The sequence below is a fragment of the Varroa destructor genome, unplaced genomic scaffold (genome assembly GCF_002443255.2).
Source record: "Varroa destructor unplaced genomic scaffold, Vdes_3.0 BEIS01000001.1, whole genome shotgun sequence".
NCBI classification, from domain to species: domain Eukaryota; kingdom Metazoa; phylum Arthropoda; class Arachnida; order Mesostigmata; family Varroidae; genus Varroa; species Varroa destructor.
The window spans coordinates 74,871,820-74,885,398 of NW_019211454.1; the positions used below are offsets into that span (position 1 = coordinate 74,871,820).

Sequence of the window (13,579 nt, forward strand, 5' to 3'; positions counted from 1 at the left end):
ATAGACTTCGTCGTACTTTCTCCTCCGCAGCACGACGAGCTAGAGATAAATCGAGTGGTGTAGCTGAACCTTTTGATAACCAAATAATGCCACTGTAAATTCCTCCAAGCTAGATTAAAATTTACGAAAGACATCACGTTTCGACGGGCTTAGCGTCGAGCTTAACACAGACCGTGAATCCATCATGGACTACATGAAGAGATCCAACCGAAGTAAAAAAAGCAATCGGCTTTTTTGAATGTATGAATAAGAACACATCCATATTTACTTTCAACTAAGTAACGCGTCGTCTTTTTCTGCTCATGCAGTGTTTCTACGGGCTTAACGTAAGATAGCTACGCATTCGCAGAACGAACTACGAACATTGCAGATTTCAATCTAATAGGAGACGTTGCAGACTGCATTTGGATACATGGCAGGAAACATGAATTTGAGTTCAAGTTAAAGTTATGTACGATAGGCGCTTCATTCAAAATATGCGTCCTAGGACTGCCCTCTCTGCACAAAATGCACGTAGTATTAAGCAGCGTTATAATACAGATAGAAGCAGTAATAAGGATAACAATGACATACAATTGATCACTCAACATTGAGCAACAGGCGGATACGATCTGGGGTAATTGGCTCAAGGAGGAAGCGACGATCAGGCATAGTGAATACGAATGGAATTGTGCCTCACGTGCCACCGTGTCTGTGAGCGTATTGTCCCCGCAGCACTATATACAATTCGTATTATTCTTGTTGCGACAATGTCGTTCGTGGAGATCGGAGGTATTTCAAAACGTTTAAAATTGCCTTCTTTAATATAAATATGTGCTTAATAGCTAAGGCTATTATTTGGCGCTGACACATTGCTGATGTGGTAAAATTTTATTATAAGCACTTCTTTATGATCAACTGTCGACGTTCTTGTTAACTGCTACTTGTAATGTATTTATAAAGAGGATATGGGGGGTAGAAGAACTTCTCATAAACTTCGGCTGACTTTTTGAAAAAGGTAGGCTTCTAGAAAAAAAAATAAAAGCGGATTAGGTATACGCTGCTTTATCGATTAACTTACTTTTTGCACAGAACATGTTTTTTAAACTGCGGGTTTGCGCAAATTCCACTTTTGGCCTACTTTAGCTATTTTTTTTATCTTTTTCGAAAAATTATTTTAATTGCACCTCTTGCTATGTTAAATATATATATATATATATATATAAATCTTTGTACGTATAAAAAAACTTCGTTTTTTTTTCAGCTGTTTGTATTGATTAATACTATTATTGTTGTACCTACTATTTACTGTATTCCGTATTGTGAACCGAACGCTGCAGAACATTCTAAGAAACTATCACTAGAATCTCGAGAGAGAATGCAAATTAAAAGGATCCCTAATAACGAGACATATATTACAGTCTATTATTGGTTCCTTTAGGCCGCGTTTCGTCAAACACGAATAAAATTCATTAGGATAAGATCAAGAGAGGTATCGCATCGGCCAATATTCAAAGTTCATTCATGCATCGATTCTCTTTTATTTCCCCTATTTTGTTCCTTAAGCCGATAGTTGTCGTTTCATAAATATATAAGTAAATTGTCAATACCAACTTATGTAAAGTACTTCGTACTAATTTATTGCTACAAATCATTATAACATTTCTCTCTTGATCAATATCAGACGATACTCGAGTTGAATTTCCTTTTGAGCCCATCCTAAGTGCGTTTAAAAAATACCTAAGCCGCATCAGAAGAATTAATGTGAACTTTTTGACTTTACCCGTTTCAACATCATCTGCTGCATTAGAATACTTTTCATTTTACTCGATACCTCCATAATCTAATAGGGATCAACGAGGTTTATTGTTTCGATATCAGCGGCGAACATACTAAAGTTATAATTAACAAATGCACATATACATGACCGTGCAGTTATATTTGTAACATCATTAGATTTTTTTTCTATAATTGATTATTCCAGTTCTATTGACACTTATTGCATAAGTATCGCTTCCATAGTAGTTATTTATATCACTTCCGAAGTATGTACATAGATATATATATATATATACATATTACTTCCTTAAACTTGTTAATGCGCCAAACCTTGTTAAATATTTCAAGAAAATCTGTAACAAAATTTAGGAAAAAAGGAGACGTAGGTAAGGATAGTATTTTCTGTATGGAAGGTTTTAAGTAATTTCTTTTTAATTTTCCATTGTATGCATATTCTAGCTACCCTCCACATTTTCGAAAAAAACAACTAACAGACCTCTATTAACGAATTTTCAAATAGTTCGTGAATCGCACACCTAGAAAATGGCTCTCTTTGCTTTAACAGATACACATAGTACTGCTATATTTACATAGAATAATCGATTTTTTTTCAGTCATAGCAGAGTTAATCGTTTTACGCAGAAATACTGCATAAACTAATACGATATCCACAATCAGAGATTAATTAATTTTCAGTTGACTATTTGCCACTAGCATAGCTTGGCTCCTATTTTGTTCATAATTCGTAAATATGCTACTTATTGGTATACGGATATTTATTTTCCTTAAGCTATACATGAAAGCCACAGATTTTTTCATTTTTTCCATAGCATACGTGTTGCTTCTATAGATAAGTTCTCGCGAACATTATCATTTCTACTTTATCGAAGAGATGGCGCCACTAGTGTATGACCAAAGTGTACTTGATCCGCATCTTTTTAATAGCGATAGATAGGCCATATTTGAGTCCGTCCCTTGAAACACTGAGTATACTAATAATCCACCAATTATGGGTCTTTTGATGCAGCACTCCTCTCAGCGTATTGTATTGGTATCTAGATTAGTCCATACGGCTCAGTTTTTTTTTGCTGGCTGGCGATTTTTTATTATTTTTTTTGTTACATTCATTCAATTTACAATCAAACGAAACTGTAGTTTATATCAACAGAAACAGCATTCATCCTGTTGATGAACCATGTTCTAGCTGTTTTTAGATCAAAATGTATTGCATTATAGTTACTATAATGATGAGAGAGATGACAAACATACGTTTCAAGTAGAAACACGTTACGTACTTTTCGAATAAGTCATTTTGGAAACGTACCCAAAACTCGTGTCAAATAAATGGCTATATAGTTCATCTTAGTTGCTATACAAGCAAGAGGGCATGCGCGTAACTTTTGTGGAAACACTTTTCTAAGATATTCACATGGTTCACACGGTTTCAAAAAGTATATGATGTCTCTAACGTTTGATGTGTTCAACGACAAAAAGAGGAGCTATCGGCAATCGCGAACCTCTTTTCAAAGAAGTAAACCTTATCTCGAAATGAATAGACTCCAACACGAACCAGTCATCTTTAACTGGCAACCAGAAAAGTGTTAGCGTTATTATACAGCAGACTCGCGCGTTAGACGCACAGCCGTCCTCTTGCGCCGTTTTTAGTTAGGAAGAGTTTGACAGGCACCTCATTGTATAGCATTGTCATGTGATTATCTATCCATCTTTAGCTCCATCAGGCACTTTGATTCCGCGATTTTATACGCATTAGTAAATTATAAAAGTTAATGCATATACAGAATAAATAATAACAAGTAAATCAAGAGCTGAGGCACATCATTGTGCCTTACACGATGCAACTATAAAAATGCCGAGTTAACAATAACTGTTTTCTTATGGGCCAAACATGTATTTTGACCGAATTAAAAAGATGATGAGGCTTCTAAGGTTTGATTTGATTCTAAAATTTGTCAGAACTTCAGTCATACTAATCTGCAAAAATGGATCGTTTAATCATGCAATACGATGTGAGTTAAAGAAACATAATTCATCAGACTGAATCCCATGAACACTTCATCGATATGGTCCAAACAATTGGATGGATTTGCTATGGAGAAGCATTGCATACGGACTGGTTTACATGTCCATTAGGACTTTACAACATAATAAATTGATCGAAACTCACCTTACACGGTCCTTTGTGAAAGGTTCACTTAGACCCTCTTCAGGATCGCTGGCTGTGCCCTCCTCCTCTAATGACGATGATCCCGCACTGCTGCCCAGCATCATTGACAAATTAGTATTCGGCTTCTCAAGGCTTACCCTGGACCGATTTTGATCATTCTTTTCTCCTGTTGGATAATCTCTGAAGTTTTTCGCAGTACCTATATAACTCTCGAGTTGTTGGACATCCACTGTGTTATTATTTTCCGCTCTAAGTGATGCACGTGACAAGGGATGGTCCTGCACCACTGGTATCATCTTGTCCATATCAGAATCGAGCTCACTATCCAAATTGAGGTAAGAAGACCCACGGGAGCTTGTGTTTACTTCTAACACCCCGGTTTGTGAATCCTGGAAGGTGAACGGCGCTGCTATAGCTGTGATAGACTTGCGAGAGAATATCTTTCTAAGGCGAGACATGTTTTCGTTTGTGTTGGTTCGTAATGGTGCGGATGGATGAGCGAAGGGTGCAAACGTGTGGAGAGCAGTAGTAAACCTCGATGATGGTAAGCGGACAACAAAACTATCTCCCTAATATCGGCGGAGCTTCCGCTGCCAGCAGTTACTACGATGAGTGGACGAGCGGACCGGCGACCTGTTCCTACAACAACAACAGCAATAGCAGCTAGAACAACGATGTTACGTACAAGACCTTCGTATTGATGCTTCGTACACTTAGCAACTCGATACAGATATATAGTAGAATCAAAAAAAGTTAATGAGTGAATAGATTGTGTCGACACGAGCGTAAGAATTATAGCTGGCACCGACACTCTTTTTCCAGAAACACAGACTTTCTTGTTCCAGGAAATTTTTTTAGTAATACTGATCAACGTCGATGCGATGCTAACACATAGCCGGCAGCGTTGAACGAGAGTGTCACCTATAGCCGCTGCAGCTAGCGTAATCACAGAACTCTCGTTAAAAACACAGCACGCAAACCAACGACACCGCGCTTACAATGATATGGACGTAATGAGTAGACGCTGGAGATGGTTGTGAATCCCTACCACGCACTTCCGTATCCAAGCAAACAACGTTAACTGATCTACACGATCTGACTGATCACCAGAGGCCATCCCCACTAGAGCAGCCTGTCGTCTCGCGCCAACGGATCGATTCCATCCGTGCGTGGGTTGATCATGATCATAAGACTCAACATCTGACAAAAGAAAGCAAGCAGACAACACTCAGTGAGCGCCTCCTCGAAGTAGACGAACAAAAGACCGAGGCATACATTGAACAGCGCCCTCTTGTGGTAGGTTCGAGAAATTAAGTTTCATTACGGCTGCTACGGACATTCTAAAAATGTGAACCATTTTTTGCTGTTATTATCTTTCGCCTCTAATTTAATTTTATCTGTAATTAAATTACTACAGCTCTTATAATATCTTATAATATCAAATTATATCATAGTTTCGAAATATGCCACTTAATCAAAGTGGCACATGTTAGCGAAGATGCACAAGCAGTACGTTTCGCAGTACTTTCGTTTACATTATGACATTCTAAGAGTTCTGTATTGGATTTTTTTTCTATTTATGATATCACTTTTTAACCGTTTAATGATTAGGAGGGAATTAATAAATTTGCTCCCTCTAGTTTTGGGAATTACTGGAAGGCATAGCTTTTTTTTTTCTTTCCGAAGACGTCTAATTGATGAGGTTAGTATTAGATCTGATCGAATATAGAATGCTATTACATCAATTTTTTCAACAACATTTTGAAGGATAATCGGATTCATACGAGGAAGGAGACGCGACCGTATTTAAACGGGCGAATAGAGACGATGGTTCTTTTGTTGATAGATAACATAATATAATCCATCTATCTAAGTGAGACTATATAGTAGGCTCGGAAATTTTGAATCAATAACTGGCTAATTTTAGGCTCGTATAGCTCTTTCATCATTGAGGAAATATATACATGAGCTCATGCATATGTGGGTACTTTCATTGTATATCATTATATATATCATCACTAGATATACATATTTGTATAGATATCGTACATATTACTTTAAGACCCCCGCTATACTCTACGAGATTTTATGCTTTTAAACTGATTATGGCAAGGACAATGCGGGTCAATCCGGCACAGAGCTTTTTTCAGTTAATGTCGTTTTTGACCATGATGGGAGAATACGCTTTGATTTTATAGTCACTAAGTTATCGAATGGCGTACGTATAATTCTTTAATAATTATAACCTATAATTATATGTATTCAAGGTCATGCATATTTGCATACATATAACAACAATCGGTCTAATTAGCAATAAGAGAAACATCATCGCGGGTCTCTCCCATTGGATGGAAAAATGAAAATCAAACAGAACAACTAAATAGAGAGGGAAGCTGCTTAATCAAAATAGTCAATATATAGACTGGGGCAAAAAGCAGCAAGTGATTCAAATAAACCCAAATTGTCGAAGCGTTTTCCTATATCCTTCTTCTAGCTATCTTTTTGAGGATATGTGTCATATTTTCGTTTTTAATTTATTTCTAAGGGCGAAAACTAGAATTAATAATTCATTAGTGTGTGTTTGCTCGCGTTGTGGCCTTGTCAACGTCGAACTACTACTAAATGTCGTTACTTAGACGGTGTAGTATGCTTTATGAAGAGGAACCCCTACAGCTTTTCCTACAAATGGTTGAATGGTGCTACGATGATGCCGACATTAAGCGCCTGAACGATAAACCTTGAAGCAGCGATGAAAAAACGACAGGCATGTGGCAGTATGAAGTGGTCCTTGTTTATTGTCATTTTCTGTGTCACAATAGTTACGGCCAACTGTTCGATCTTGACATAACTAGGTTAGCGGTTGCAAACACACAAAATATCTATATTTGTAACCGTAGTTATGTGTTATTTACACTATTTTGAGAAGGTCACCTCTGACTCTGGCCTTACCTTCTTGACATGGCTCGCCCATATATGAATTCGTTAAGCGACCAAAGTCGATCTCAAATTTGAAGGATGCAAGAGACAAACTGCACGACATAATTTGATGTTCATGATAGGTTATGCTGCGTTTCCCACTTCATTTCTTGTTAAAATTACGTAGCGAAAGTTAGTATAATGTAATATGCACGCGGTAAGGTTCTTTTCATTTCATGCTTTTCAATGGAAATACGAAGCTCCTATGCATCTAATATATTCGTAAAAGGATAAGAAAATGTAACCAGAAGATATGGATACATATACGAACGAATTATGCCTTTAGATCAATAATTCAAGAGATTCTTGCATCATTTGTTTCAATGGAGCATAGTAAGAAACAATCGTCACTTTTACATATACGTTTTTTGCATCGAGTAGATGTTATACGTCTTTCTACTCTTTTCTTTTCTGCTGTACATTAGGAGGCTGAATTCAGTCGCATATGGTCTGTTAACACATTCATAGATGGACCTGTTTCAGTTTCAAGCCAGCATGTGTCAAATGCTTCCTACTATTATATGAGATAACAAGCTTCCAGATTTGGTCACCAGAAACTAATTGTTAATTATATATTTATGCAACCCTTTCCAACTTGAATCCAATATAATGTTTTGCTTAAGGAGGATTCTATACACGAGTTCCTTTGAATCAAAGAATGTAGAGTTGAAATTCATCAAAGCAAAGTTTTACTCATTTCCTCATTTCCTTGGCAAATCTAGAAGATACAAAAACTTCTTACGTGTTTGGTGGTATAAATTTGGATGCTTTCAAATCAGTTAAAATGTATGAACGGGGTTTTTGATGAAGTACGAGGCTGTCATCCATATCGTAGTAATAAGCTTCTATTTGTCGAGTTAGCTTTACCAGATAATAAGTGCTGTCATACTATTAAGTGATTCAGCGTCCTCCGCGAATTTCTTTTTTCTTTCTGTTAGAAAAGAAAGGCGAAGAGATTAGGTTCATTTTGGCTTTATTCACGTCCCGAGCCTCGAAAGCAGTAAAATTATTGAGTATGGTAAGCCACTCTATCGAATTATCAACTATTTTAGATCACCGAAAACAAGTTTCCTACGAACCTGCAAGCATTATTTTAAAATGTTTGCGAAAGTGACAGCTCAATCGCTCGAGAGTCGGTATAGACCACGAATAATTGGGCTGTCAGGGAGTTTAACTAGTTCTTTCTACTAAGAAAGTAAACGAAACCTTAATACAATTAGATATCTTAACATGTTCTCCCAAAAATGAATACTCAAACAGTACAAAGGAACGTTACTGAGGGATATTAATGTGAGCTCTCATCATTCGGATTAGAGAAGCGGACTTTAACGGGGTGGAAAAGAACGTACTCTGGCAAACTAAATTTGAAAGAAAGATGAACGTACGCCGCTTGCAGTAAACGGCAGGTCACAGTGTCTTGATGAATGAAGGGACGCTTGAGGGTAGCTCGGTAAGGCCGAATGATCTTTTTTCGTCAAGGGCAACCAAAACCTATGGGCAAATAAAGCGCTGCACAAACTTGGCATCTTCTTTTTGCTATACAGATTGCTTACATGACACTTAGCAGATTTAGTTTTGTTGTCTTCAATATTCAAAATTGAGCTAATAGGGAAAAGGTATATTATGCACTTCGCGAAAGGCTTTTAGAGTGAGTTATAGCTGATAAACCGACCGTGTACCGAGCCGCAATCAAACGCTTAAGTGCAGCAATTGTCGAACGAACTCCGGATTGATATTTAGAGACTTAGCTATAAAAACTTTCATATAAATGCGAAAATCGACGTTCTTCTAATAGAACATCAACAATAATCTCGAGCACTGCAGGGGAAAAATCAACCGAATTGTCAGACAGTTAATAATCGTCGTCGTTACCAGTCAGCACAATCTTAAAACTAGCGTTGGGAGTAGCGTCAAAAAACACTTAAGAAATTAGCGACCCGATCCGTCGTTTACTAATTTTGAAATGTTTGAAAATCCTGGCGCATGCAATGAGGTGCATTATGTTTCCTAGAAACGTAATTGTACTTGTCAGATAAAACTTTCAAATTTTCCCGGGCACCTAAAATACGGTATTTCGAAAGTACATGGAACGAAGATAGGTTAAAATAGATCGATTCTTCGAAAGCTGTTGCTTATAGCCGCCTGTAATAACCGTTCGACGGACTCGTAGAAAAAGAGTGACATTCAATACTTCGGTATTCTATGATGGTGACAGGATTTATTTAGCGAAACGTTGTTACATAAAACTATTGAGTTAGGGCCAGCATATGTTATTTGACGTCATACAATGTTTATTCCACTCTGACCTAACTTCAATCTTTTTAGGTCAAATTTATATACAAATATTTATACGGAACATGGGACCTATATGTTGATGGAGGCTGTAATCCATTGTAGATCGAATATTTCATTGCTTATGAAAAACAAGGAAAACATCCAGACGACGTTTTTCGGTCCGGTATATTGTTAACGATATCCCATGTGGAGTTTCACTCTGAAGTTTTTTTCAACGTTTAATAAATCATTTTCTACGATGATTCGGTATGTCGAAACTAGGGACGCCGGCATAAATATTCACAGTTGATATGTAAAACATTGTAGCAGGAGTGTCGCTTTCGTGCATCAGCCTAGACTAATTTGCTGTGTATAAGTATTACTTAACAATTTACCAACCTAAATACTATTATCTTTTTTATAATCAAAAGCTAGAGAATATTTATAGATTTTACAAGTTGTATTAGGCTTCTTCTGTGAAAAACTGTGAAATGGAAAAAGTGATACGATCATAATGTACCTGAATCTAAAGCTTAGTATAAACTTTAATGAAAGAAAGTTATTCTCAAATAACTAGCAGATATTACATTGTATATTTGTGTATATATATATATATATATATATATATATACTGGAAGAAACCGTAAGCCACTTTAGTCTGTATTTTATCCTGAGATAATAATGTTACTTAATAAAATGTAGTGGTTTAGTTAGCTTTTATATATACATTTCTGTAAAAGCTGTGAGATACACATACGAGTGTGCAGACGCATAGAGTAATGTAGAGAGAAAAAGTATTAATCTAAGTATAGTTGTATTAGTCTCTTGCGTACGGTACAGCGACCTCTTGTGACGAAAGTTTGAACCGCTATATTCAAACGCATTACCTTTTAATTAATATATTCGTCGTTATTATTGTTTTAAGTTAACAACCTTGCAGACATCATTTTGCACCATTTCTCAGCGCCCTGTAGTTCCCAGTGAGTTTTTAAGCTCGCCAAAAATATCAGTCAGATTGGTCGCTCGTAGGTTTGCCTTGATGCGCCTTTGACGCGGCGTAGTTATACACCGGTTGGCCACCGTTCGGCGCATTGTATCCTGGAGCAGCTGCTGGTAAAAGAAAATGTTTTTTTTAACGGTGGGTTGCTTATGTCTAAATAATTAAGTTCGATCCGATTGAGCTTAGTAGGTGCGAGCGGGTACTTACCTTGTGAACCAATAAATGTGTATTTTGAATGCCACATACAATAGAAAGCAGCTAAACCACTCTTTTAGCACGTCACCGTTGAGTCAATCGTAACGGTGATTCCAATTATTAAGACGAAAATAATTTCAGTTACCTGTAAAAACCCTGGTCATGTCTTGTATGAATGCTCTCTATATTGCGACAATTCCCGCGGGGCTATCTTAGCCAAGTCGCAAACGGTAATGATCGGTCTTATAGTCGGAAAAACAAGCATGGAGCCATTAGCATTCGTAATTTCCCTCACATGAAAGTTCTCGTTCGCAGCTGCCATTGGATCTGTTTTTTCCCAGGCGGCAGGTACCAGATAAATGCTAAGCAGTTTTTAGGTAGGGCTTTGTTGGACATATATCATAGTTGTTTGATTTGTTGCCCCTGATACTCTTGTGTTCGTCGAACTCTATTTTTGCTTGTAAGGCCGTTGTTTTTTTACGATCTGGTAGACATCGCCTATGATGACTTGTCTCCTTTAGAGAGTTGCCGTTCAGCCAAGACTGGTTATTGGATTGTCCTACTAGTAACTGATGGTAAGACCAATATTTGTATGTTCTTCGGGATGGAACAGTGTAGGAGTGTACAATATGCTCTTTTTGACTGTAGAAATCGCTTGTGCTGTCTTTTTCATCTTTGGCCTTATGAATTATGTGGATATCGCCTTGCATTCTAAAGCTTGTGATGCTCTATGAGTGATAGTGTACACCAGTGAGTAGCGTATTTGGTCCTAGCTGTAAAAGGATAACCTTGAAGTTAGACCTACACGTCAATTTATTTACGAAATGTTTACACGTAGTTTGCTTGCTCTTTGACCTAAAAGATGCCATTGAGTGAAGTCCGGAAGGAACTCTAATGATGCCCGCACCATTTAAGGCGAATATTAAGATTTTACTAAGATTAGAGCATAGTCTTGCTCGTTTTTATACAGCCATAACGCTCCGGACCCAATATTAAAATGATGACGAAAGCTCCTTCCACTGCCCTTGCGGGCAACAAGTGTGGGCATATTAAATTTCGACATGAACTGCCTCGGGCCCACATCAGAGAACACTGATAGTTGCACCGCACCTAACAGTGCCACTTTATGACGAGCTGAAATATCAGACGACAGGCTATCGTTCAATCAGCTGGTTCGAAGAGACGTCTCCTTCCCATACGCTTAGTGACACTGTGAAGTTGCCCTATTAGAGTATTTTTCGAAAAACGCTCTTGTCGGGGTACGGCATAACCTACGAAATGAATGAATCGGCTAAATCCAGTTGGTCCTAGTTGGTCACTATTAAGGTCACAAATAGAATTTGTACCAGTAATCTCTGTGCTAGCTTCTTGGGATATGTCAGCTGCTTCACACTGAGGCTTGGCCTTACGTGACTTTCCCATTTCACCCATATTCGAAATTGATTCTATTCACTGCGCGGTCAGCATTTTCTTGCATAGCTCTAGATTTTCTAATATTTAAATATTCGAGGTTATTCGAGATGTTATGTTTCCTCCAGCATTGATAGTCGCCATATTAAGAATTTGTGAAGCACCTAGATCTTTATAAAAACTGTATGTAAAGTGTTGCGTACTCCAATATGAGGTGGATATGACGAGGTAGTGATGGTAGTGATGGTCAGTTTACAGTTTACGAAGTTGGCTAGTACCATAAGAGGTGGTCAGCTCAAAGTATTAGGGGAGCCGCCGGATCGTAGATAAAGAACATGGCGAAATTTCCGCCAGAGAGTTTTGCGGAGAGTATGGGAAAAGAGACTGTCTACAATCCTATCGGCCATTATACCTAAATTCTAGCTTAGCCTATAATGAAACCTAGATTGCTATAGTCAATACTAATTGCTATTGTGGTAGTTTAATTGGAATAGAGTTCTGTGGTTTCTGTCAACGGGACCCTTTTGTGTAAGGCTGTGTTTCTAAATAACTGAAGCAGTTTTCACGGAGTACGACGGTATGATTTTCGATCAGTTTTAGAGAGTCTTATTTTGATATGAATCTATCCAGGAATAACGATACACACGATATAATAGAAAATGTTGCTAGGAAAATATTTTCCCTGCGATGAGAAACACTATAAAGCGTAATTTTAAGCAGAAGCATGTGTTAAGAGCTGCGTTCACAGTTGAAAGGACACAGGTAAACTTTAGTATCTACTATGGTAGAAAACAGTATACCAGTGATCTTGAGAGGAAAAATATCTCGCATATCGGCCTCCTTTTTACAGAACATTACATTAGATGCAAAATGTTACTGCAATTTAATTATTTAAACTTCCATAAAAACATATTCCTTCTTCTAGAAGACGTACATATAAGCTCATTCTATATAAATTGCTATTGCCGCTACTACCAGAGACAGTCGGCAACGATTCAGCAGTAACCTTTGAATAATATTAATCTTAAAACGAATAGAATTAAAAGGGTTTTGCCCTAAAATCATTCTATAATATAGTCGATATGGGAAACACTAGTACGCTATGAACATACTAAATAATGTAAAACGATGATCCTTTGGTATTAGTGGGGGCGTAATTCTAGGGCCATTTATGTCGAGAAACCTGTAAATTCCGTAGACGTAAATTTTTGAACGTAATTTAAACTAGGCTGATTCAAAAGGTTTGTAAACTCGTTACCGATAGATAAACGGGCATTCTTTCAATCAAGTGGGCAATGCAACCCTATATTTAGGACATTTGTTGCATATTTTTCTGACTGGAACAGTATTTTTCGGGGCCTGAAATAAATGGTGCAATGTCGGGCCTACAACGAATTGATTTTGCCAAAGATCTATGTTTGATAACTTAGGAGTTATAAAATATCTGTGATCCAAAGATGACCCCCATAGTTCTAAGCAGACTCAAAAGAATCATTTTTTATGCCTATATATCTGTGTGGGTATGTTACGTTACGAAAAGGATCTCTTCGGAACGAGGAACGAAAGGTTTGAAGCGTATGATTCAACACTTTGTGTGTGCGGTTCATAGACATAGATTTGGCACAGTAGCTAAATAAACCAATTACTATACTGTTGTAGACGTATAAATATGTAGGGAATACATAAAAGTTGATTTGGAAGTTATCGAATCGTTCAATCTTTTCTATATTCTGTAATTATTAAATTCACTTACTAGTTTACACCGTAACGTAATTTAAAAA

General features: G+C 37.3%; 1 protein-coding gene across 1 annotated transcript in view; it reads right to left on the bottom strand.

The window, feature by feature from the left end:
* The window catches only part of LOC111243318 (proton channel OtopLc-like), a 42,230-nt gene extending 37,772 nt beyond the window's left edge, over window positions 1-4,458 (bottom strand). The window contains exon 1 of the mRNA XM_022788670.2: window positions 3,944-4,458. Within this exon, the coding sequence (XP_022644405.1) occupies window positions 3,944-4,401 (458 nt within the window). The 5' untranslated portion in view covers window positions 4,402-4,458. The remainder of the gene's footprint in view (window positions 1-3,943) is intronic.
* Window positions 4,459-13,579: the final 9,121 nt, after the last annotated feature.